General features: G+C 46.7%; 1 protein-coding gene across 3 annotated transcripts in view; it reads left to right on the top strand.

The window, feature by feature from the left end:
* DHODH (dihydroorotate dehydrogenase (quinone)) overlaps positions 1 to 25,198 on the top strand; it is a 160,281-nt gene that overhangs the window by 66,199 nt on the left and 68,884 nt on the right. For all 3 annotated transcript variants that reach the window (XM_078669254.1, XM_078669256.1, XM_078669255.1), the window contains one exon: positions 10,696 to 10,849. In XM_078669254.1, coding sequence (XP_078525380.1) covers positions 10,696 to 10,849 — 154 coding nt within the window. The remainder of the gene's footprint in view (positions 1 to 10,695; positions 10,850 to 25,198) is intronic.

Raw genomic sequence — 25,198 nt, 5'->3', positions numbered from 1 at the left:
CGTTTCTCCCAATTGTCCGCATCTGTCAGCCAACGTGCCGCAGACTGTAATTGGGCCACATAATAATATAAATCGAAGCGTGGAGATTCCAGTCCGCCCTCTCCATAGCTGCGTATAATAGTGTTGAGAGCTACCCTACTGAGCCGACCAGCCCAGAGCAGGGACATGAGTAGAATGTTCAGGGTTTTGAAGACTCGCGACGGTAACCAGCATAGTGAGTTCTGGAAGGCAGAGTGTCCTAGGAAGCATCACCATCTTAGAGATGGCCAGGCTGCCCATTAACGACAGTGGAATAGTGTTTCAAAATTTCACCGACTACCGCAGAGACGCGATTATGCGGTCTACATTCCGGGCCAGCCCCTGTGTGTCCGTCTGGGCCACCTGTATCCCTAGGTAACAGAAACCCACCTGTCCCAGCGCAGCCTCCGGTCCGGGAGATCACCCAGGGGTACCGAGGTCAGTCCCGCCAACAGAAAGATCAGGGTCTTACCACAGTTGAGTCGTAATCCAGAGACCTCTCCAAACCTATCCAATTGGTGCAGCATTACCGGTAGTGCGTCCCGAGGAGAAGCAAAAAAAAATGGGCATCGTGGGCATATAGGGAAATAACACGACTCGTGTCACCCACTCAAATTCTCCCTCGTTCCATTTCCGCCCTGACCCGGAGCGCGAATGACTCTATGGCCAGGGTGAACAGTAAAGGTGAAAAGGGACACCCCTGGCGAGTACCTCTTTCCAATTGCCAGTCCTCTGTATACAAAATGCGAATCCAGTGACAAAATTTGGGACCCAACCCCACAGCACGTAGGACCTCGAGAAGGTATCCCCAATCCACTGTAACGAACGCCTTGGCGAGGTCATTGGATACCAAGACCATCTGTTCCTCCCGATCGCGTACCTCATGCATGACATGGTTAAGCCGGCGCAGATTCATAGCCGTGTTTCGTCCCGATATGAACCCACATTGGTCCTCATGGACCAAGTGAGGCATGTATGGCGCCAATCGAGTAGCCAAAAGCTTGCATACAATTTTAACATCTAGTATTAATCATAGTAATCGGTCGATATGATGAGGGCTCATGAGCATCCCCTCCCGGTTTCAGAATCATACATATTTCCCCCTGTGTCATGCTTGGTGGGAGAACTCCGCGTTCAAATGCTTCGAGGTAGACCTGCAACAGGAGGTGGGAAAGTGTACCCGTGAATGCTTGATAGAACTCAGGAGGGAACCCATCACTACCCGGGGATTTGGCTTGTGGTAGGTGCTGCAGAGCGGATTGTACCTCTCCCGGTGTTAGGGGTTCGTCGAGCTCCATCTGAGCCGATTTAGGGATAGACTGTAGGGTCAGGTCATGAAGGTAAGGGAGATTAGGCTGCCTTTCTGATTGCGGGGTCCGCGGCATACACTGTCTGCAGATGTGACTTTAGGACCTGCAGTAGCCCCACCTTGGAGTGGACCAGGCCTACCATGGTTTCCCTCAAAGCCACAATCTCGGCAGGGGCGTGTTCCTGCCGAAGAATCCAGGGCAAAAGACGTACCAATCTATCCCCTTCCCTATGAAGGCGTTGTCTGTAATGTGTGAGGGTGTATTTGTCAAACCTGTCCAAAATGTCATGGATGCATTCCCGGATGCCTTGTTCCCTGTCCCTCCCTTCTGCATCAGGAGCTTTGCAAGTCTGTACTTCCAGGAGGTGTCGTTCCTCCTCCTATAGCTCTCATTGGAGCTGCTTCCGAACCCCGCATGTTGGACTCATGCAGGCCCCTCTCACCACCGCTTTCAGGGCTTCCCACTTTGTGGCCTGAGAAGTCTGGCCTGTCCCAGTTTAGATCAATATAGTCAGTTAGGGCAGTTTCTAGGTGATGTTTCCCTACTGGGTCCTCGAGTACCTATGCCTGTAACCTCCACGTCTGTGGGCAGCGAAACGGGCCGCCCAGTCAACCGCACATGCTACAGGGGAGTTATCCCATAGGAACCGCGCTTGATGAGTCACCTCATAGGACATAGCCTTGTCTGGGTTTGCGACTAAGAACCTGTCTAAGCGACTGCGTATTATGTGTGGGTGAAAAACAAGTATACACTTTCTGGGTTGGGTGTCTCTAGCGCCAAATATCTTGGGCACCTATATCCCCCATCACCTCTCAGAGTTTAATCGTTATCCTTGGTTCCGTGCAAGTGCGAGGTGTGAACCTGTCAAAGTCTGGGTCTAGGACACAATTCAAATCCCCCATCCAGAGCATTGGGACTTCTAGTTCCGACACCAGAACCTCCTGTAGGGACTGAAAGAAGTCTGGGCCATCTGTGTTTGGGGCATAAGTATTCATTATTGCAGCATCCCTACCATCTAGCTTAGCTCTAAGGATTAGATATCTCCCCTGGATGTCAGCTTCTACATACTGGAGGGCAAATGGGGTCCCGGGGCCATCCACACAAGGACTCCCCTGGCATGGGTGGAGAGTGAAGAGTGGAAAACATGTCCATCCTATTTCTTTGCCTACTTCTGAGCCCCTTCCTCAGTAAGGTGAATATCTTGGAGGCATGCTATTGAGACCTGGTGTCTGCGGAGAAAGGACAGGACCCTATATCTCTTGGTGCACATACTCGGCCCCCTCACATTCCAGCTTAAAAATGTAAACCCCCATGGTAACCAAACTGTGTGTTTCCTGCCCTGTGTTTCTTCATAGACCTTGCGCCCCACATGCTATACATACAATGCCTAAGAAAAACCAAAAACAACCCCCTAAGAACACCCTCCCCCCTCCCACGAGCAATATACTGACAACTATACATGCAGAAATGCCCTTCCCACGCTGGTGCCAGGACGTGCACAACCGCCCAACAGGTGCCAAAACTACCCTACAAAATAAAAAAAAAGAACCCCCCCCCGCCCCAGATCTAACTCCCGACTCAGACCAGGCGCCTCATGGCATATTTTACTGTCTCGAACTGCCCGGTTTATACATGTGAAACAATAGGGCCAGAGTGTTTAACGCCCCCGAGATGCATACGACATCTACATAAATACACATTCCTGCTAGAGATCCCTCAAAAAAGGTCACCCATAGCATTTCTCCAAAGTCCCAGCAAGTCCGTAATTACTAGGCCTCTAATATCCGGCCCCCTCTAACACAGCAGTATGGGTAAAGAAAAAAAATATATAGTCTTCAGGCAGGTTTGTAGTAGGTGCAAGTGGGTCCATGAAGAAGGGGGAGGCGGCTAGATTCAGGCACAGAAGGGAACCTGCCCTGTGTAGTCTGAAAATAGACAAATACAAGAATCCCTTTTCCTTGGTTAATAAGGAGAAAGTCTCAGCAAGTCTTAAATGAATACTATATTAGTATCCATAAGGTGTAGCATAGAGTCTGACAGCAGATCAACAAATTTACATTTATACAATATCTAAACTTAAGCACATTCTCAACAGGGTGCATTAAAGTGCAATAAGGGCAGGAAAGCAGAAAAGTAGATTTCTATCTCTTGTTTTATTTATCCAGTTTTTCTCTTTATCATTTGAATCACATCCATAAAAACATCATTATATTTATTAAAAAACATAATACATATTAAAACAATTCATAATATAAGAAGAAAATGTTGTCGAGGCGGCGTTTCGGTGAATAAAATAGTCTCCTTCAGAACACTATTTTCATGGTAAAAACAATCTAAATCAAAAAAGAATATAAAACATATATTATAGCCACAGCTAAATTGGCTCCTTTAATTTTTCAATAACATTTTATTCTGCTACTCCCCACTTTCTGCCCTTATCTCTTTTGCATCTGTTGCATCTTGATCATCTTTATTTTATTACAACTGCCTGGAGCATTTTTGAAAAGACGAACTTTGTATCAACTTAATCGGCCACATTTATTCCCACATAAGCTTGAATCATCTTCACAGAATTTATACTTTTATATGTTTATATCTAAGCATTCTTTAACAATAACAAAGTGTACAGTATAGTACTCTAATGTCATATTAACTCATGTTAACATAATTCATTATCCTAACATTTTCTGTCTGTCAACAAATTCACTTATATCGACCCAACCGTTATAGTATTTGTTGATCCATGGATTCTCTTCTTTATGCTACCCTAAAATCGAGTTAGGTTATTGCCAAAAAATTGATATATCAACAAGTGTATATCAACCTACCTAAATTGATTTGTTGGTTTGACTCTATTCAATCAGCTTGGAAAGTTGTTGCAGGTTATTCAACTTTATTTCTCAAAAGGATTTTCTAAAACATGAAGAGGATTTTGATTAGTTTATTCATATTCTAATGTGGTCCCCCATCTATTTCCCTTTTATTTCCATTTGGCGGTTAACTTTCAATTTGGTATTAATACCTCAAGGGCAGGAATCCCGGGATCACTCACTTCCCCCGATAGTTATTCCTGGTTTTTGCCCGCAGTATTACACGTTGCAAAGCAAAGGACTCAGAGCCCTGGAAAACATAGGCCTCCCTGTGGCCCTCCCCCTTTTCCTCACTTCTGCCCTGATGAAGGTGTAGCCCCGGTGGGGCCTCACACCGAAACGCGTGTTGGCGTTTGTTCTCATTGGGAACCATCTGAACCATCTGGGATATTATTCCAACTGTCCCCAGTTCATCTCTTATTCCTGACATCTTTGCGAAGTGTTGTATGACTTGTGAGTTGAGTGGTATGTATGTTGGTATGTTTGTGTTATCTGGAATGTGGGCCACAACTAGGAGTTGATTCAGTTATTGATGTACTTCGATTTTTAACAGCCTGGTTTATTTATCATGACATTTTGTATATCATATATATATAAATGAAAAAAGAAAAAATAATTTTTCAATAAAAATGTTTTAACATATTTTTGTGATGTGTCTGAGATGTTTCTATGTGGTTCAGAGTTTCATATAAAGATTGTTGGACCTCTTTGAGGCCTATTTTCAGAATACACAGGGCAGGTTCCCTTCTGTGCCTGAAGCAAGTGGGTCCATGACAGTTTCTGGAACCACATGGGTGGTTGGCGGGAGAGTTTCTGGTACCAGTCCAATTTAGGAGTATCTGTCACAGTCTGTGGGGGAGAGTTGTCGAAGTCTGAAGATTCCACACGTAGGGCACCGTCGTCCCCCACCGTAATCCACTGTTGTTCAGCCTGGGCGTCGCCTACAGATCGATGCCTGCTCCTGCGATTCCTCGGAGGTCTGGTTCCCCCATGTACTACAGGATCCCCTCTGTTCATCCTGGGGGAGGGCCTCCCCTGATTTTGAGCCACTCCCATACCTCCTGTGGAGAGTCCAAGAAATGAGCCTTTCCTTACCACCTTAAGTTTTGCGGTGTAGGTGGAATTCACGAAGCTTCTGCTTGATGCAAAGAAAAGTTTTCCTTTGTTCCTGAACCTGGCGGATATAGTCCGGATAGATGGATACTTTGGCGTTGTCAAAAGTGAGATCGGTCGCTTCTCGCAGCTTTCAGAATACAGTCTCCGTCTTGATAGTTCAGGATCTTGGTGATGAGGGCCCTAGAAGGAGCCCCCGCCCTTGGCGTATTAACCAGCGCCCTGGGGGAACTCTACCACAAAGACCTCCGACAGACCTGTGAGGCATAGCTTAGTGCGTATCCAGTTCTCCAGGAATCATTCTGCATTGCCCTGCTCCGAGCGCTCCGTGATACCCAGGACTCTGATGTTGCTTCGACAGGCCCTTCCCTCCGCTTCCTCCTCTCGACGCTCCAGGAGTGTTGGTGAGCTGAGAGACCTGTTGCTTCAAGGAGGCCACTTCTCCCTGCAGCTGGACGATGTCCCCTTCTGCCGTGGAGACCTTATCCGCCACTTTCTGCAAATCCGCCCACAGTAGGTTTATGTCAATGGAGACTGTCTCTATTTGCTTTTCCAGGGCGATGTGGACCCCTGTATCGCCTCTAGGAGTTCTGCTCGAGACGGCTCGTTGGAGGTGTCGCCCTCTCCCTCCAGGCCCGTCTGACGAGTGATTCGTTGCGTGAGTAGGCGTTGTGTGGTATACTGTGTGGTGGTGTTGGGGTTGGAGGCGCGGGCAGCTTGTCCTTGCCCAGGATGCAGGCATCAGAGGGACACTCCGGGGTACCGCAAGTGCTGAAAACGCCAAACTCAGTCCCACCTTATAGGGCTCCAGGCACCAGGTTCATGTCCCTCCCGCAGGTGTCACAAAGAACGTGGGGGACCAGGTCAGGGGCCAGAGGGCCCCGTCCCCACCTAGCGCAACAGGGGATCTCAGTCCCGTCGTGTTCCAGGTTAGGGCTGGCCAACTGAGATCCCAGGGCCGCTCACCTCAATATGGCAGCCAGTCCAGTGGTTGCAGGGCGATTATTCGGTTCCCTCACGTGCCAGGAAGGGCATCTGCAGTACTCCCGAACTCTGGGATCGTTTCCACAGGTGTCCCCAGGCAGGCAGATCGCTCGAGGGTCCCCACAGGGGTCAGGCACCCTCGTGATCACCAGGCAGGCAAGGCAGACAATGCGGTAGTCTGGGTGGGCGTCCCCGCACCCGAACGCCCCCGAAGCGATGACCCCGGGGAGGGCTAGCTCTCGTGCGTCATAGCAGCCGCCTCCCAGCAGGGCATCAGCAAGGCATCCATGTCTGGTCACCGGGGGACCCCAAGGGCCAGAGGGCACCAGCAGGAAGATCCGCAATGGCCCCGCAAGGGGGGGGGGGGGTTACAAGGCAGTCAGTCGCGTCATGCCTCAATCGTGTGCGTGCCTCGGTCCAGCACGGCCTGCCACAAAGAGCTGCACCCGTTTGCGACCCCTTGTCTTTGCAGATACTCAGCCACAGCAGGGGAGAACGCGACCGCCCGATGCTTCTGGGTGGCCACTGCCAATCACTGTCTCGCTGGCACCTCCGCTCGGGGACGCCCTGCGGCCCAGCCCGTGGTTCGGGGCCGGAATGGTGGCACAGGAATACCGCTCACTCCAGTAGACCCCCAACAGCAGTGGGCACCTCCTTAGCCAGTGCTGGGGTCCAAGGAGCAGCCAAAGACCGGCCCAGCCATGAGGCGCACTTCAGGCGGACATCGGACGCCTTGCGGCGCCCCTCTCGTCGTCATTTGGCTCTCTCGCCCCGGGGCCAAATGACGACGGTTGGATCCGATGTACCTCGCGAGGCCCCCGATGAGCGACTGGAATAGTCTCTAGACCCCGCTCCACCACCTTGCAGATATTCACAGGCAGGGGAGCGGCGTGGCTGAGCTGGTAGCATGCCACATTGAAGCAAAAGCAATAAGTGGAGACCTATTTAAGTGTTTATTATCAAAAGCTGATTTTAGTACAAAAAAGATCTTGAGGGTTATTATAGTGTCACAGTGTTTACCAACACCAGGAAGCATTTCAATTAAATGGCTGCTTTGCCCAATAGTCAGTTAAGTATGCTTGCCATTTGAGAAGTCTCTGGGAAGGGCAGTGGAATCAAATAAAACCCTGAACATCCCTTTCAACATGCTGTACCGTCTGCGTAGCACACCATTGCATAAAGAGTTCCTCAGCAGCATGCCACTCACCAAAAAAGTAGGCAGTGGAAGTGGAAACAACGAAACTAAGAACGGATTTGCAAAAGTATGTTTGATCTCAAGTATGTTTTCTCTCAAGTTTAATGTAACCATACAAATTAATAAAGTTGTACGATTCCCTGTCTCTTTGTTTAAGTTGAACCTGCAATCTGGTGGCTTACTAGGACAGGATCTTTGTTTCTTGAAGTGCCCAGTTAAGTTGCTTGCCATTGTCCTGGTCTCCTCGCCAAGTTGTTGTCATGGCAGCCTCACTCATGATCACAAGCAATGAGTCTGCTTGCATTGTCATGTGCAGAAACTCAAATTTGTAAATGTACTGGAACTAACCACAAAGCAATTCCTAAGCATACCACTAGCACCATAAATTGTAATCTATTTTGAGGTCCATTGTTAGAAATAGAGCTTCCTACTACATTTAAGCGATGCAATGTGTTCTTCTACGTAGGAAAGCTACCATAGTCCTAAAACTTCTACCTTGTAACAGTGGAAAGCACGCTAGTAGACATATGCATTCTGCAAATGTTAGGTTCCAAAAGCCTGGGTCAATAGGCAATAGATGACCGACTGGGAAGTGCATGATGCATTGATTTGATTCCTTGGACTCTAGAGCCCAACGCTGAAGATTGAGAGGTTGAAACATGGTTGCCTGGGGGAATTTGTTGTGCTACCCTGTTTTTTAGTGAACCACCCCTCCCCCAACCTTGCAGAACAGACCGGTTCATTGGTTATTTGGTGGTATTTTGACTGGTTGGAAAGCAAGAACTTGTCAGCAGTCCTTTACAGCTGGTAACAGAGTTTTCCTTTCGTCTCTGTTAGCTCAGCACAATGTTTGCCACCAACAGCAGCATCTCTTTTAATCTCCAGGCAGTTTCTTACTTCTGAATACTTCTTTTTTGTGACCTTCGGACTCCTAGGGCACATTGTGCTCTTTCCCCCAGACTTCAAGAAGCTAGGAACGGTTCAGTTACACCCCCATACCCACCTATTCCACATCTACTGTTTGGCATCAGGGAAGGGCATGCATAATAAAAGGCCACATTTGTTCTGTGTCTGTTGCCTGCACAACCTTCTCTGTAATAATATTCTGTGATTGGTTATACCTCCTGTAGGAAAGTGCCCCTTTTTGACATGCTCACACCCACTTTTTGCCTGGTAATGATGCAATGTCAATAGAACTTCAGTGGGATCCTGCTATCGAGTTCCCTGGTGCCAGATCTCTTTCTCTAAAACTGTGCAATTGTTTCCCCAATTGGCAATACCCTTCGCACCCCTGTAAGTCCCTAGTAAATGGTACATCTGGTACCTAGAGCATGGGTACTAAAGATGGTCCCTAAGGGTTGCAGCTTGTATTGTGCCACCTTAAAGGAACCCCTCACCACACTCATGCAAACTGCATTGCAGGCTGCGTGACCTGGTGCAGACAAAAGTGAAGACACAACATAGCGCACCTGTCTGCAAAGGTCTGCAGATACTGCATGTAATATATGTAAGTTACCACAACAGCAGTCCTTATAGCCCTAAGGCAAAGTGCATTATATTGCATGTGAGGACATATCTGCATGAACAGATATGCCCCTGTGATGTCCAAGTCGATTCTTGGTCATTACCAGTAAACAGGGTAGCCATCTTGAGTGTATGTACTGGCCACTAGTGATAATGAGTTCTCCAGCTTCTTGATGGGAAACCAAAGATGCTTGGTATCAAACATCTCGTATTAATGAACCCACACTGATTCAAGTGATTTATTTATTAATACATGCACCCAGAGGGTATCTTAGAGGTACCCCCTGAAACCTGCTCATCCACTAGTGTGCTGGCTGATTGGTCCAGTCCATCCTGCCACCACAAACGCATTTCTGACCTCCTGAAGTTGAGCGCCCCGCTCTCCGATGTCGATAACAATGCCTCCTCTGGCAGGTGTTTACACCTCCTCTAAACAGAATAGCATATCAATGCCCGAGGCATCAAAGCCATGCCACCTTTTGTATGCAACCCCAGCATCCCCCAGACCTTGGAGAGGCCACCACCTGCCCATAGGCCCATTTGGCGCCAGGCGGGAATTTACCTGATTATGAAGTTCTTGAGTTCAAAATATATATAAAATACCTGTTCTTTTTCTAAATTGGTGTGGATCTCCTTTTTGAGTGTGTGCATCATTTATTCACGTTGTGTGTACCCAAGTATCTAACTCTCTTCTCTGATAAGCCTAAGACTGCTCGACCACACTACCCTAGATAGAGCACCTTGGGATTGCTAGAGCAACACCTCCTATCTGAAGTTTCTAAATGTTCTCTACCGCTTATAGTTAAAAAATTATACTCCCATGCATTGAGCAATTTTAGCACAAATGTTTTTATTATTTTTTGGTACTTTTTGTCCCATGCTTGTGTCTTGCATGGTACACTGCCGCACATCCTACTCATTGTCAAAGAAGGAAAGGCACAGTAAGAGGAGGTCGAAATTATGCACAGCCAGTTTCAACAACGCGCTCTCTCCCAAACCCAAATTCCATAAAAATGTTTATATGCTATCTAGACCAGGTGGAAACTAAAGTGCTTATGGTTAATATAAAGGTCTTTACATGCTTTAAGTAATTGGGCTGAGGTAACTCCCAACAGCCAAGTTTCAATAACAGCAAGTCTCGATTGTGTACAGGACATTTTGTAAGTTGAAGAAAGCAAACAAACTTTATTGGACCAGATGTAAGAAATGCATCTTTAGAGAACGTTTGGGATATCACCACGTCTCTAATGTCCAGAAGGGGGAGGGCACTGTGTAGTAACACTTCACACACTGACCCCTCCTGCAGCATACTACGCAAACGAGGCCTGGCCATTTGCAGTCTTTCTATATCCAGAGAAAGTACCAGAATTAAAGGACATATCCAACTCATTTGCCTTTGCTATGGTGTATGAATGAGTTGCTAACCACAACTGTTCAAAAAGATCTTGTTTGGAGCTCTTGCTTGCAGTATCTAACCTAGTTTATCTTTTGTGCCGGATTTGCTATTCCTAATGTACCAAACTGTAGATTGCACTCCTGTTCTGCAAACTACCCTTGTGCTGCACAGCATGCCTGCATTTGATGTGCATTTTGCACTGTATGAATGGTTTAATTTTCTGCTTGCATATTCATATGTGCTTGCCAATGCAGACGTAATCCAATTCCTATGTCTCTTCCTCAGTTAGGCATTGACGGCATGGTGATCACAAACACTACCATCAGTCGGCCACCAAGCCTACAGAGTGCCCATCGGGAAGAGATTGGAGGACTCAGTGGGGTCCCACTCAGGAACATGGCTACACAGACAGTCAGGGAGATGTACTCACTCACCAAAGGTAACTCGTTACTCCGAATAGGTGCAAGCTCAGACAAGCGACTGTTCAAATCTGCCAGTCATTGCAGCCTTACAGTATGGCATTGCTATTACTCTCTGCTGTCTGTACTGTAAATAGCTAGATGATTTGTTATCCAGCATGGGATCATGTGTGTAACTTTTCTGATGGTTACTTCTAACCGTACCCTCACTGTTAGAATATTCCCTGGCATCCAGCTGTATCGGAAAGTTTAAACAGCATTTCTGTCATGCGCAAGTAGTTGGCTCTATGTGGCTCTGTGCAAACTTTGTTCCCCAGGAAGTCACGAATGGAGGTGCATATAATAGCCACCCCTCCGTGCTGACATTGGTTACTTTCTTTCCATGCCTTCTTATGCAGATCTGGAGCTCGCAACTTTTACCTTGTCAGTTGACATTTTCTTTAAAATTATTTTTTCCATTGTGGTAGAGAACTGTCCCCCACCCCCTCCTAAAACTACAGGGTTTAAGCCCTATAGACTGTCACAAACAGATGTCTATGACAGGTACCCACTAGGTCTGCACCTGGTCTGTGGGTTCCAAGTCCTGCAAAGGGCACACCTTTAAGAAACTGAAAGCAATCCGGGAACTGAAACTGGACATTGCCAAAAACTGAAAGATACATTGGCACTCCCACTCAAAGTTGAGGGGGCAGACTCATGTCTACTCCCGAGGGCGTTCCTGCATCAGGTCATCATTGAGTTACAAATAATTTGGTAAGTCAAAAATCAAAGCATAAGCTTAAGAAAACCAAGCACGTTTTGCCCCAGTTCCACTACTCTCATCCTAAAAAAAAGTGCACGGACTTCTGGGTGCCTAACTCCAAGTCTCCTGCCGAAGAGCCAGTTCCACAACTGATTCCTATGCACTGAGAGTTTCCGGATTCATCAGACATTTCAACAGATGGCTGTGTTTCAAATTTCCGGCACCCTTCATGCTCCTTTTGGCATACCTTTGGGTCCCAAGGATCTGAGGGGGTCCCCCAGGCAGGATGCTGCTAGTTGCTTTGCCCTCGGTGCAGTCTATGCCTCCAGAACTTGTCTCTGGCTCCACTCAACACGGAAGCTGACTTCCATCTTGGCACCAAAATCCACGCTAGTCCCTACAACATTGACACTGTCACCAACAGCACTGGCGCCAGCATGGGCCTCTGTTCTTATAGTCCTCTCTGACTCTGGGCTTAATCCTTCTCAGCCCGACTGAGTTTATGTCTTGATGCCATACAGATGCACCAGGCCAAGCTGTGCTCCTGTAGCTTTTTGGTTCAGATTCTGATCAGAGACCACCAGCTTTTTGGGATGACAGTGGTGATGGTGATGGAGAGTATCATGAAGAAAGTGCTTTACAAAGGTAAGTACATTTTTCTTTTTGGATAATCAAAGATGTCAAAAAATGTAGCTAGACACCTTAAAAGTAGTTGTTTACCTTTGTATTGATTCGAATTCGCCAATTATCCTCCCTTTTACAGTTGGTGTTATAACTCCCAAAAGTCATTTGGCTAAGGAAGTTCATTGAAGTGAATTTTATTGCATGCGGTTGATTAAAACCCTCACAATATATGGTACAAAACACTCTCAAATTAATTAAAGGACATGCAAAAAAAATTGGACAAAAACAATAGAAGCAACAGTACAATTCAAGTCCAAATTCAGTCATTTTAACTGTTTTAAAAAGGGTCCATAAATGTATTCGAGTTACAGCTTAGTTTAAAGTGATTACTTAATTTTTTTATTTGATTTATTTTAAAGGTTTTTATATAGCGCTGGCTGGAACCAGGGTTATCAGAGCGCTTTACAAGTCATATAACAGATTCAGTAGAAATATAGCATAGGTACATTTGAAATCATAAGATAAACAATTTACACATGTGTAGCATAAATATAATGGAACAATATGATGGAATATGATGGAAGCATGGAAGAACAAGGTTAAACAACAGATCGAAGATAATAGAGTGGGAGTGATAGGGCGGGATGGATCTGTTTACGGCAGAGAGGGAGTTGAAGGCCAGTGTTCAAGTAGATCATATTCTCCCAAGCAATATCGGACGGGAACGATGCAGCAAAGTTTGCCATTCATTGTGACGTTGACACGAATGACCCGCTAGGCACAGCGATTTCCTCGACTGTGGCCATCAGGTGCCATGCCTAGCTAAGGACGTCTGAATTTTCAGGGTATGTCTAGGCAAACCTCATGGACATGCCCTTTGATGGCTCGCGTCTCTTCGCAGAAGAGGCTGACCCATCACATGAGCGCTTTAAGGATTCCTGGGTTATGGCCAAATATTTGGGCCTCATTTACACACCCTGGCTTGCATCTGCTTTTCGCTCCTTTCATGTTTACGGAAGGGGTATCCATCCGCGCCAACCTTACTCCAGCTAGTGGGCCGGCAAGTTCATTAACCTCTGTGGGGCCGTGGTCGCGGTTCACCCCGCCCTCATGGGTCAAAAGGCCAGAAGCCAAGCCACCATCCCCTCCTCAACTGCAAAACCCTCCTAGTCCAGTCCTCCGGGATCACGAGCGTCCAGTGGGCAGCAGGATATGCCATCACTTCCACCACCATGGACAGGTGGGTATTGCAAATAGTCCGAAGAAGATATTCCCTCCCCTTCAAGACTACTCCTCCCTCTATGCCTCCAATTCACGATCGGCTGATGGAGGATCATCTCATGCTTCTCCGCAAGGAAGTCAAGGTTCTCTTGGCCAAGTGAGCTATAGAGAGGGTTCCTGGGCCAGAAATAGGCTGTGGTTGCTCTTTCCTGGCTCCAAAGAAAGACGCAGGACTCCGTCCTATCCTCGACTTCCGAGCCTTCATCTACTACCTCAGGAAGGAAAAATTCAAGATGTTCTCCCTTGCACAGGTCCTGTCTGTTCTGGACCCGGTAGACTGGATGGTAGCGTTGGACTTGCAGGGCTCCTATTTCCACATTCCTCTCCTGCTAGCCCATCGCTGCTACCTGAAGTTTACAGTGGGCCAAGAGCACTTGAGTTTGCCTTGCTCCCCTTTTGCCTCACTAGTGCCCCCCAGGTGTTCACCAAGGTGATGGCACTAGTTGCAGCTCATCTGCGGAGTTTAGAGATTCCAGTCTTCCCCTATGTTGACAACTGGTTGCTGAAGGCGGGCTCATCCCAAGCAGTTGCACCTGATTCCCACTCTGATGTTCCCCGTCATTGGAGCAGTTCTAGATATGTGCAGTTTTCGGCTTATCCTCCCGAGCGGTGAGTTCAGGATATTCAGGCTTTGATACCGATGTGTCAGTCTCTATCCTGGTTTTGAGTGAGAATGGCTCTGAGGCTGTGGTCCTCATGGCCTCCTGCATCCTACTTGTCGATCATGCCAGATGACACTCGCGGGCTCTGCTATGTGATCTGAAGTTCCAATGAACGCAGCATCGGGGGAATCTCCCCGACCTAGTTCAGATCTCGGAGGTCACTCAGAGACCTGCAGTGGTGGCTATCAAACAGTGAATGGATCAAGGGCAGACTCCTCCCTCTTCCCCATCCAGACCTCGCAGTAGTTATGGAAGCCTCCCTTCTGGGATGGGGCGACCATCTGGGAGAGGTGGAAACCCGAGGCTCTGATCTCCAGTGGAGGTTCCGCTCCATATAAACCTGTTGGAGCCTCGGGCGATCCAGTTGGCACTAAAAGCCTTCTTAACATCCATCAAGGGAAGGCTAGTTCAGGTGTTCACGGACAACACAACCGCCATGTGGTACTGCAACAAGCAGTGTGGGATTGGGTCATGGACCTTGTGTCAAGACGCCCTGTTCCTCTGGACTTGGCTGGAGCAACAGAACATTTCTCTGATGGTTCAACATCTGGCCAGTTCCCTGAACGGACATACTCAGCTGTCGGTGCCTAGCGGATCATGAGTGGTGTCTCCATCCAGAGGTGGCACAAGGACTCTTTCTGCAGTGGGGAGAGCCTTGGCTAGATCTGTTCAGCTCTGAAGACCACGTGCAATGTCAGCGGTTTTGCACGTTGGAGTTTCCAAGGCTGCTCTCGCTCTGCGCAAGCCGTCTTCAGCCCGGCTTGCTTGAATCCAGTGGCAAAGTGAGCAAGGGACTCACGTCTGAGCATACCCTGCCACACTTATGGCGGCCAAAGCGGTACAAAAGGGGGTGGTGATGGACGGAGCATGGATCCACTGGATTCAAGCAAGCCGGGCTGAAGATGACTGGAATGCCAGAAACCGGTCCTCAGAAGCTTGTTTCCCGTCAGGGAAGACATGGCTTGGCAGTTCGGGCTGGACTGTTCCCATGAGGCACAGGGTCAGACTGATTTGTATATAGCCATGTCTGAACTGGGGTGGCAGAGTGGGATAAAGAACGGTGATGGATTAAACCCAGATCTTTTGACTGGGTGTGAGTGTTTGATTGATTCAGATGCTCCGTCCATCACCACCCCCTTTTGTACCGCTTTTGGCCCGCCATAAGTGTGGCAGGGTATGCTCAGACGTGAGTCCTTTGCTCACTTTGCCACTGGATTCAAGCAAGCCGGGCTGAAGATGGCTGGAATGCCAGAAACCGGTCCTCGGAAGCTTGTTTCCGGTCCAGGGAAGACATGGCTTGGCAGTTCGAGCTGGACTGTTCCCATGAGGCACAGGGTCAGACTGATTTGTATATAGCCATGTCTGAACTGGGGTGGAAGAGTGGGCTAAAGAACGGTGATGGATTAAACCCTGATCTTTTGACTGGGTTTGAGTGTTTGTTTGATTCAGATGCTCCATCCATCACCACCCCCTTTTGTACCGCTTTTGGCCGCCATCAGTGTGGCAGGGTATGCTCAGACGTGAGTCCCTTGCTCACTTTGCCACTGGATTCAAGCAAGCCGGGCTGAAGATGGCTGGAATGCCAGAAACCGGTCCTCGGAAGCTTGTTTCCGATCCAGGGAAGGCATGGCTTGGCAGTTCGGGCTGTACTGTTCCCATGAGGCACAGGGTCAGACTGATTTGTATATAGCCATGTCTGAACTGGGGTGGCAGAGTGGGCTAAAGAACGGTGATGGATTAAACCCTGATCTTTTGACTGGGTGTGAGTGTTTGATTGATTCAGATGCTCCGTCCATCACCACCCCCTTTTGTACCGCTTTTGGCCGCCATAAGTGTGGCAGGGTATGCTCAGACGTGAGTCCCTTGCTCACTTTGCCACTGGATTCAAGCAAGCCGGACTGAAGATGGCTGGAATGCCAGAAACCGGTCCTCGGAAGCTTGTTTCCGGTGCAGCGAAGGCATGGCTTGGCAGTTCGAGCTGGACTGTTCCCATGAGGCACAGGGTCAGACTGATTTGCATATAACCATGTCTGAACTGGGGTGGCAGAGTGGGCTAAAGAACGGTGATGGATTAAACCCAGATCTTTTGACTGGGTGTGAGTGTTTGATTGATTGAGATGCTCCGTCCATCACCACCCCCCTTTTGTACCGCATCAGATGCCTTCAAGCTGCTGCCTCAACTCCTCTATTTCAATGCTGCATGGAAAATAATTTTAACATAATAATTTTAACATGTTCAAAATCACCAGAGACTCCTTGACAAAAACGAAAGTAAAGGAAAAATATTTTCTCTAGAGGCTTCTAGACCTCTGCCTCAAGGAGTAGAACCAGCCAGTATTCCTCAAGCACGTGTAAAGAAAAAAGAAATATGCAAGAAAAGTACTCCGGCTTTCAGTTACTCCAGGAATTTATTTTAAGCAGCCGAGTGCAGTGCTTACTCTACTCATGTTTTTATTTTAACTAACATATAGAGGCTTACCAAAGGGAGACTGATTTTTCTTTTCATTAAGAGGCATCTTGATGCTGGGAAAATTAGGTGCAAATGTAAGGTTGATGTCTAAAAGCTGAGCTGTTCTTTCCATGCTTTTTTATGCTAATTTTTCACCTGGTAAATATAGGGTGAGTAGTATTAATCCTGAAAAAGGGAGCAACCCCGAATCACTCTATTAATTTAAAAATAATATCTTCGCCTGTTCCATCCACAGCATGTGCTTGGATAACACAGTGCCTTTTTCATACTTCTTGCAACTGCTATGGGAAATGAGAATTAGAAACTATGCAAATCGATATTTTCTGTTTTCAGACACTTGATATGCATTCTTCTGGTTTAGAAGCAGTCTCTATAATAGGGTCCATTTTGGAACCCTTGGGGTGGTCTTCGCTTCCTTCTGATTTAAAAGGTTGCCCTCATCTAGAGAAGCTGAATAAACTGCCAGCCTCTGATTTTCCTGTTTGTACTAATCAGACATTTCCGTTATTATTTCAGAGATGGGTATAGGCCAGCTTAGTTGGCACTTTTTGTTAGGTGGTATTTACAAGTCGCTATGTTTGTCAGTGACTTTGCTTCTGGGCATTGTATAGTACCTTTGGATAGGGAGGACATATGGTGGAATTAATTTGTCTTTTGTGTTCCATATACGCCCGATGTCTTAGCACGATCAACTGCCTGGCAGTAATGTGGTGCCGCAGGCAGCTATGGGACATAGCACAGTACGTTCTGGATCGTGGACCTTCCTGTCAGGTGACATTAAATAGGCTTAAACATTTGTGTGAGAAGGCAGGCTAGCATGCTGCCAAATGATTTGGCTTGCTAAGAAGTGTTTTAGAGTTGACCACTGCGCAGCTGACGGAAGACCTAGCTCCCAGATGGCCTTGTGTTTTCTCAGTTTCTGATTCATATCAGCAAATGCAAAATGAAATTGCTGACTTTCATAAACTCCCTACCCTTCAATTCTAATTAATACCCTGAGATGGCAATGATCAACCTTGAAAGAAGCTCTACAAACATCAGTGTTGTACTTCCAAGGATCAAATTTTCTAGGCTTTGAGTCTATGGGTACTTGAATATCTGTTAGACTTGTAGACTCAGATTACTTGCTGTAGAATATTCCCCAGTGTCAGACTGGATCCAGATTTTTTAATTTTGCATGCGGGTAGTTTGGCTCCACACTGTGTCATCTGCTCTAGAATTGACGTGCACAGTACCTATATAGGTGCCTTCCCAACTGCAGCTGCCGATGAACCAGGGTGGGATGAGCGCCCCATCATCATCATCATTTGAAGCATTTTATCTGACCGCACAACCAGGAGTGGCTCCTGCAGGTAAGGGCGGGGAGTTAGGGGAGACTCAACAGACTACAACAAAGTTAAATAAATAATACATTTTCCCTTGGCATCTGTCGAGTCCCTGCCTCACCACTCTTACCTGCAAAAGCCGCTCCTGCGCACAACTACAATGGTTGTCGCGCTGGACTTCTGAGGGGCACATCGCAGAGACCAGTGGCGTGGGTGGTACCCTGCCTTCTCCAGGGATTCACAGGCTCCATCCAAACATAGTTCCTCCTTCCCCACCACCCCTTCAGGTGGCAGTGGCACGGGCTTGCATGACTAGAGTACATCTTTTGTCCCCGAAAACCCCGGTATATGCTCCTGCACTGCCCCTAGTTGGACTCCCTACATTTTCTGGGACTTTCACCTGACGTGACTTAGCCCCTGGACGGAACACTCAATCCTCACATCTGGGACCTGTATCTTGATGGCTGCTCCTCACATTCAACCACTTAGTAGCAGACTATGATCTGCCCCCAGGGCAATTCCTCATCCACAGGCAACTCATCACACATGCTTTACCTTATAGAGGACAACAGAATCAGAATCGTTAACACACCTTGTGCTGAAAATGATCCTCATGATTGGTCCTGGCCTTCACCTTATCACTGGGCTGTATAAAGCTATCCGTGAGCTGAAGATTCACTCCCTAGATATCCTGCTGCACAAATGGGGGGAGGAGTTTGGGCGTACACTGCACGATAAGGAGTGGGAGATTGCCCTCTAGGTTCCACAAAAGTATCCTGTAACTCGCGTTTCAAAAACCTGCATCTCTTCATGCTACACCGCGCCTACTTCACCCCAGCCCAAATAAATTGCTTCTTTCTGCAAAAAAAAGCCCATTGCCCGCGCTTTCAGGCTGCAGGCACTGACCTAGAGCACATGATATGGTCCTACACAGCTCTATACTACTTCTTGAAAAAAACTGCAATACACATTGCAGCAAGTCTTTGAACTCGCCGATTTCCACACATGGGAGTCGTGTTCACTCTGCATCTTCAGGCATCACAAGTCCCATAGGGTGTGCGCTCGCTTCTCTTCACCAAGCGAACTCTAACCTTGCACTGGCGTTTATCAGCGACCCCCTGTATAGACGTCTGGCACTGCGCAGTTCACAAGTGGGGTACAGTAGTGAAAGACGCCCATCGCTATGAGGAGGTCGAGGTCTCCGCGAATAACCCATTTCCTCTCACTGGGCCACCCTTCTCTGAGTGATTTTGCTCTGTTCTAGAAATAACGTCCCCTTGCAGTGGCTGACATGCGTCAGGCAGCACGTGCTGTTTCCCCTCTTCTCTCCGCTCATCTACAACATGTTTTGTTTGAAAAAAAATTTATTGGAGTTTTGTATTCAGGCACATTCATCACAATAATCGATAGAAAAATAAACATTTCATTGTGGATTACATGAACACATGTCAATTATTAATCGAGTACCGCTCATCTACAACATGTTATATTGCCCATTCATACTGACTAGGCCAGCCATGCCGTGTCTTCGCTACATACCGCCATACCCTGAACCCTTTTCCTCCCCCCCCCCCGCACTTTCCGAGGTTATATATCCATCCTCTTGTTTACACTGGACTATCTCCTGCAATTTCGCAAACCTAAGTAATGAACCATATGATCCTTGCTGTACTCACCTGATGAATCTCTTAGGTTTATTCCTTCAGGCACGAGCTAAGCTCTCACTCAGTTTATTTGTCAATTTTACATGTGCTTTATGGTTTTGTTTGTTTAAAAACCCAATAATTTTAATTTTTTTTTAACAAAAGGTGCATCCCCAGCTCCCGGACCTCAGTTCCTTCTGGATCTGGACATGCTCCCTTGAGTTACATTTTGACTATTTTCTCAACCTTTTTGTCAAACTGGATTAGTGTGCCTTTTTTCTAACTTTTTGGGAAATGCCCCTTAAAAATAACAACCGGGCTGAAGCCAGGTTCTGTTCAAGAGGGAGGCCTCTGGGCTGCTCCCAGAGTCGCTCACGCCGGTCATCGTCATAATCCCGGACGTTTTCCGCTAAGTCCCACAAGAAGTCGAAGCACTCGTCGAGTTCTCAGTGTCGATCGCATTCATCGGATGACGCGAGGGAATGACACCACAAATCCAGGCTTGCTACCAGGTTGTTCCTGTGGAGCTGGCGTCTGACACTGGGTCTGCTCTGTGCTTCCCCGAGTTTGCTGGAACAGCCCCCACCCAACTGTGAGTTTTATGAGGCCATGAGCCTCATTTCTGGGCGTTTGAACCCTTCTCGAGTGCCTTCGGTCCCATGGATTTGGAAGGGATTCTGACTGGGGCTCCAATAGTAGGTCTGCCCTCAATACCAGTCAGGCCCTCATGATCCGTTTGTGGAACTGGATCGGCCCCAGCCGTGGCTTCGCAATCCATCTGGGGACTGATCCAGTAGTGCAGTTTCTGGCACTGCTGACCACATTATGATTCCTGACTCGGATATAGAGCTGGACCGGCATCAAGCAGACCCACAAGTTTTGAATTGGAAGCGGAGACCTATTTCCCTGAAGGACCCTTTGAGGAACTTGAATGGAGGGGATTTTAGGATCCCTATGGCTATTCAGACCCCCTGATCCATGGCTGGCGATGTCTGGTATGCTGACCTGGCTGACTCCACTGATCTGGATCAATGTTCCCTCTATTTCTTTTCCCGTGTGTGCTGCAGTGTAGGGTCTCTGCGCTGCAGCCAATTTCCCTGAAGGGCCCTTTGAGGAACTTGAATGGAGGGGATTTTAGGATCCCTATGGCTATTCAGACCCCCTGATCCATGGCTGGCGATTTCTGGTATGCTGACCTGGCTGACTCCAGTGATCTGGATCAATGTTCCCACTATTTCTTTTCCTGTGTGTGCGGCAGTGTAGGGTCTCTGTGCGCTGCAGCCACTGCTTTGTGCACCAGGAACCAGCCCGCACATCTGTGTGTGCAGTTCCAAATATCACCCCAAACGTTTACTTAAAGAAGTGAAAAGACAGTGCATTTCCACACATATAGCCCAACGTTAAGGGTCTTAAGGCGGGTTTGCAGTTGGTTACACAGGCAAGTACACTTCAGGTTTAGAAAAGCACAAGACTCCCAACGGTGGTACCATCATGAGATTTTACTAAAGATTCTCAACTGTAGCACTATTTGTAGGGTGGGGGAAATGTTAGGAACCTACACAAGATCACATATACACCATAAGTTACACAAATGCATAACTTATTTACAGTTTGATGTGCAAGCTACTGAGTAATGTCAGGCTATCCCGTCAGATAGTTTGTGAAATGTGTGATATACAGGCAAACATGGACTGTGAGAGAGGGCCGTTCACACAAGTCAAGTGCCATCATTAGATGGATGACATGGTTGCTTCTCACGTTGATCCTTGTCAATTTCCCAGTGCTGATAAACTCTATTGAGGTCAACTTTCCCATTCAGGAGGAAGGCCTTTGTCCTCATCAGCATATCCAAATGCTTCTGCTCTGGTTTATTTCTCAATTTACTCTTGATAGTGTTCATGAGGCTGAATCCTTGTTCACAATCTGCACTAGATGCTTGAAATGTTGCGCAGACATCAAGCTGAGACACCACTCTATACTGAGCAGCATTGCCTACAGTGAAATTCATCATGTCTTGAAAGGTGGTAAATAACCCACCCTTTACATGTTCTACAACCACATATTTATATTCTCTGTGTTGTCGAACAACATCTTCCGGTGTTTCACAATCACCCATGACAAAGACATTTTTATACTTTTCAACAAGTCTTTGTGCATTCTCAGTCCCAAAATCAAAATGCGATTGTGTTGCTATTGTCTGGATTTCAAAACTTGCCCATTCTTTCAGTTCATCATCAGGGATCCTTTTTTGCATGTGCTCACAAAGAAGGGAAACCAAAGACAAAATAGGCCCACTGTCAAACTCTTGTCCTTCCTTGTACAAAGATGCAAATTCACCCAGAATGTCATTAAGTACTGCAAGGGAAATATGGTAGTTTGAGTCTGATAGATTTTTGTAACCATATTTAGCAACTAGATTTCTCATGCTCAAAGTACTTAAGAACAGCCTCGTAATTCGAAATTAGTGTACCAACTCCAAAATGCTTTGAAAGCCACCGGACTTCATTCAATGGTCAAAAGGTGACCACTTCACATTCAGTGACCGATGCGATTTCATTCAACTTGGACTTCCTTGCAGGAGACCTGGAGAACAAGGTATAGACAGTCCTCAATAATGCCTCCATCTCTTTAATCGTCTGAAACCTCTTTTAGGCATCATCCACTCCTAAATATTCCCGATGGGCGATACAATGCTGCTCAACTAGATGAGGAATGAATTGTTTAAGTCAAGTAGCAACACCATTCTTCTTGCCCAGCATCACAGATGCACCATCAGATGTCAACATGGGCATTTTCTTAAGGTCCAGTTCATTGGCAGTGTAGAATTCTTTCACAGCAGTAGTGATAGCCTTAGCATTACAACTAGTCAGCTTTACTATGCCCCCAAACAGTGTTTTGTGCTCTGTTGATGTTACAGTTCGGAGCTTGAAGTACCGGATGGGCATTTTTGTAACAGAAATATCCCTGCTCTCGTCAATTGAGTGACACAGAGCGTTTCTAAGTTCTGCCATTGCTTCGCAGTGTATCACACTATTATTTGGCATCAAGGAACTCAAAGGCATAGGCTCATCCAGCTGTCTGATATCTTCACATACAAAGCTCAGTGGTCATAAATGTCTTGGACAGACAACATTGAAGTATACAACTTCACCGCCAGCTACACAATGTTGATGAGAATTTTTATTTCCTCAGGCAGGGATATTTCTCATTCAACCACTTCTATTCTGTTTGCTTTGTCGGTGGCAGTTTGTCAGCATTGCTCGCACTCCATAACCAAACCTGGCAGCAGCACATTTGTTTCTCAGTATCACCAAAGCAGACTTGTAAACTTTGCTAATTAGATGGCGTTTCATGTAATCCAGTTTCCAGCCATCATTCTATTTCTTTCCTGTAGAAAAGTTCCAAACAATCTTGGCTTTGGCATATGCTTTGCAAGTCAAGCCCACGTCTGGACTGTATTGAAATAGTTCCCCCGAGTTGCACGCAAACCTTGCTTTGTGATTCTGTATCTCAGCCTCCACCATTTCTTTTATACATTCTTCCTTGAATACAAGGCAACATTTCTTCCTTTATGGTGAAGCACGGCACTCTGCAGAAGTTAGTTTTTTGTTTGAACATTGTTGTGCCTACTGATTTTAGCCTGCTATGCCACAAACCCTGCAAAAGAAAAGGAACATGGCTAAAGTTGGTGTCTATGCTCATGAATGCAATCTGTCTCACAGTAGTGAGGCATTGCTGGTATTACATAGAGTGTAATTACCTTGATTTTTCTGTTCTCTGTTCTTCCCTTCTAAACCTATATGTAGCACTGTCCGTACAGCCTGCAATAGAACGAAAGATTGTTATGGCACATTGTAATATAGCAATATACCATGTGCACCACAAGGCACCTCTACTAAAACAATTACCTGTTGTTGTGCTTGTACTCGTGTATGCCCGTTCAAGTGTGCGAGTGGTACTGTCGGCAAAACTTGAAACAGAAGAAATCACAAGTATGCTGTTATACCACAGTGTACAAGATGCACCACAGTTTAACTCTACCAAACATTTACTGGTTTGTTGTGCCTGTACTCGCGTCTGCCTGTGCAGTTGTATCAGTTATACAGTCTCACAAACTTGCAAAAGAAAAAGGGTGCAGATTGTGAATCTATTTTCCCAGCAACCCCCGAATCCAGCCAGGAACATAAACCGAATGACCTTGTCTTTGTAGGTACTCACGCCTGACTATTCAACTCCAAATACATTACAGACTGCAAACCTGCAATTGAAGACAAGATCTTTAGCAAAGGCTCTAAGAGTTAGAAACAATGCATGTGACTGTTCCAGAGACTCAAATAGGAAAAGAAACCAAATAGTTACCTGGGATTCCAGTTTCGGCCAAACAGGCCCATGCCCCTGTGCTGCATAATTAGCATCCATTACACGAAACTGATTTATAAATCTGCATTGTGTGTTACACCGTCTGTGATGCAGCGTTTCCCTGGCATTCAAACTGCGCAAGTAGTTGAATTGGTTGAACTAGGAAATTCACAAGGACTGAGCCGCATACAAGCCTTCAAAAGATCCCACATGTACATGATGCAGCAATTGACATACAAAAAATATGATGTATATCAGATGTGCACCCATTTAGAATTTGAGAGAGGGCATGATAGAGCTGTAACTGGATCATAAAATCAAAGCTGTTTCGAACAGAGCCCCCGAAATTCATTTGGCCCAGGGCCCCCGTCGTGGTTCTGGACTGCCTGCAACCCTTTTGGTAATAGGAGCATGGCTGCGGGGCAGATTGTGTGCCTTTTTTTAAAGTATATATGTTAATCGCAGCGCCTTTCATGCTTCTACACGGCGCTGCACATGAATACTCTTAAAAAAGGCACACAATCTGCACCACAGCTGTGCCCCTATTAACAGAAGGCATGTAGTAAGTGTTGAAGCACGACATGTACTTTCAGATGATGGCATCTTTTTCTAAGGCCTATTCAGAAAACACCATCTCTCACCCCAGAAGCTTCGTTCTGCTCTGCAAATGACATTGACTGTCCCAAGTGAGTGAGACGTTTGTCAGTATAGCTTGTGTGTTAATTAAAACAAATACAACAAGTTCAAAAGCACGACGTGTAAAGCACCTAAGTTAAGAAATCTCTGCTTGGATAGAGTGCAGCCGGGCTGGTATTTTGATGCTTCTTTCTGTGTCTGCATTCAGATATATAATAAAACCAGCAGCATGCCAGATGCCACCTACACCAAGTCCAGAAGCATTACGTGTAAAGCGCATGTTAGGCTTTTGGACTTGCTGCATTTCTTTTCTTGATAGAGCGCGCTGCGGGCTGATTGTGTGCATTTGTGAAAGTATTCTTGTTAATCGCAGCACCGTCATGCGCTGCAATTAGCATAAATATTTTCACAAAGGCCCACAAATAGCCTACAGCCGCGCTCCATTAAGAAAATAAATGCCGCAAGTGCAAGAACCACTTGCTGCTGAACTCGTGCACAGGCTGCTGTACAAAAGTACACTTACATGCCGCTCCCTCGTGTTCTCCTCTTCCACTTTTCTACTGCTTCCCGCAACCAGGAAATTACCGTTTTTTGCGCCCCTCATGTTTTGAAAGCGGCAGCGCAAAC

The sequence above is a fragment of the Lissotriton helveticus genome, chromosome 12, assembly GCF_964261635.1.
Source record: "Lissotriton helveticus chromosome 12, aLisHel1.1, whole genome shotgun sequence".
NCBI classification, from domain to species: Eukaryota; Metazoa; Chordata; class Amphibia; order Caudata; family Salamandridae; genus Lissotriton; species Lissotriton helveticus.
This window is presented reverse-complemented; position numbering and strand designations above follow the sequence as displayed.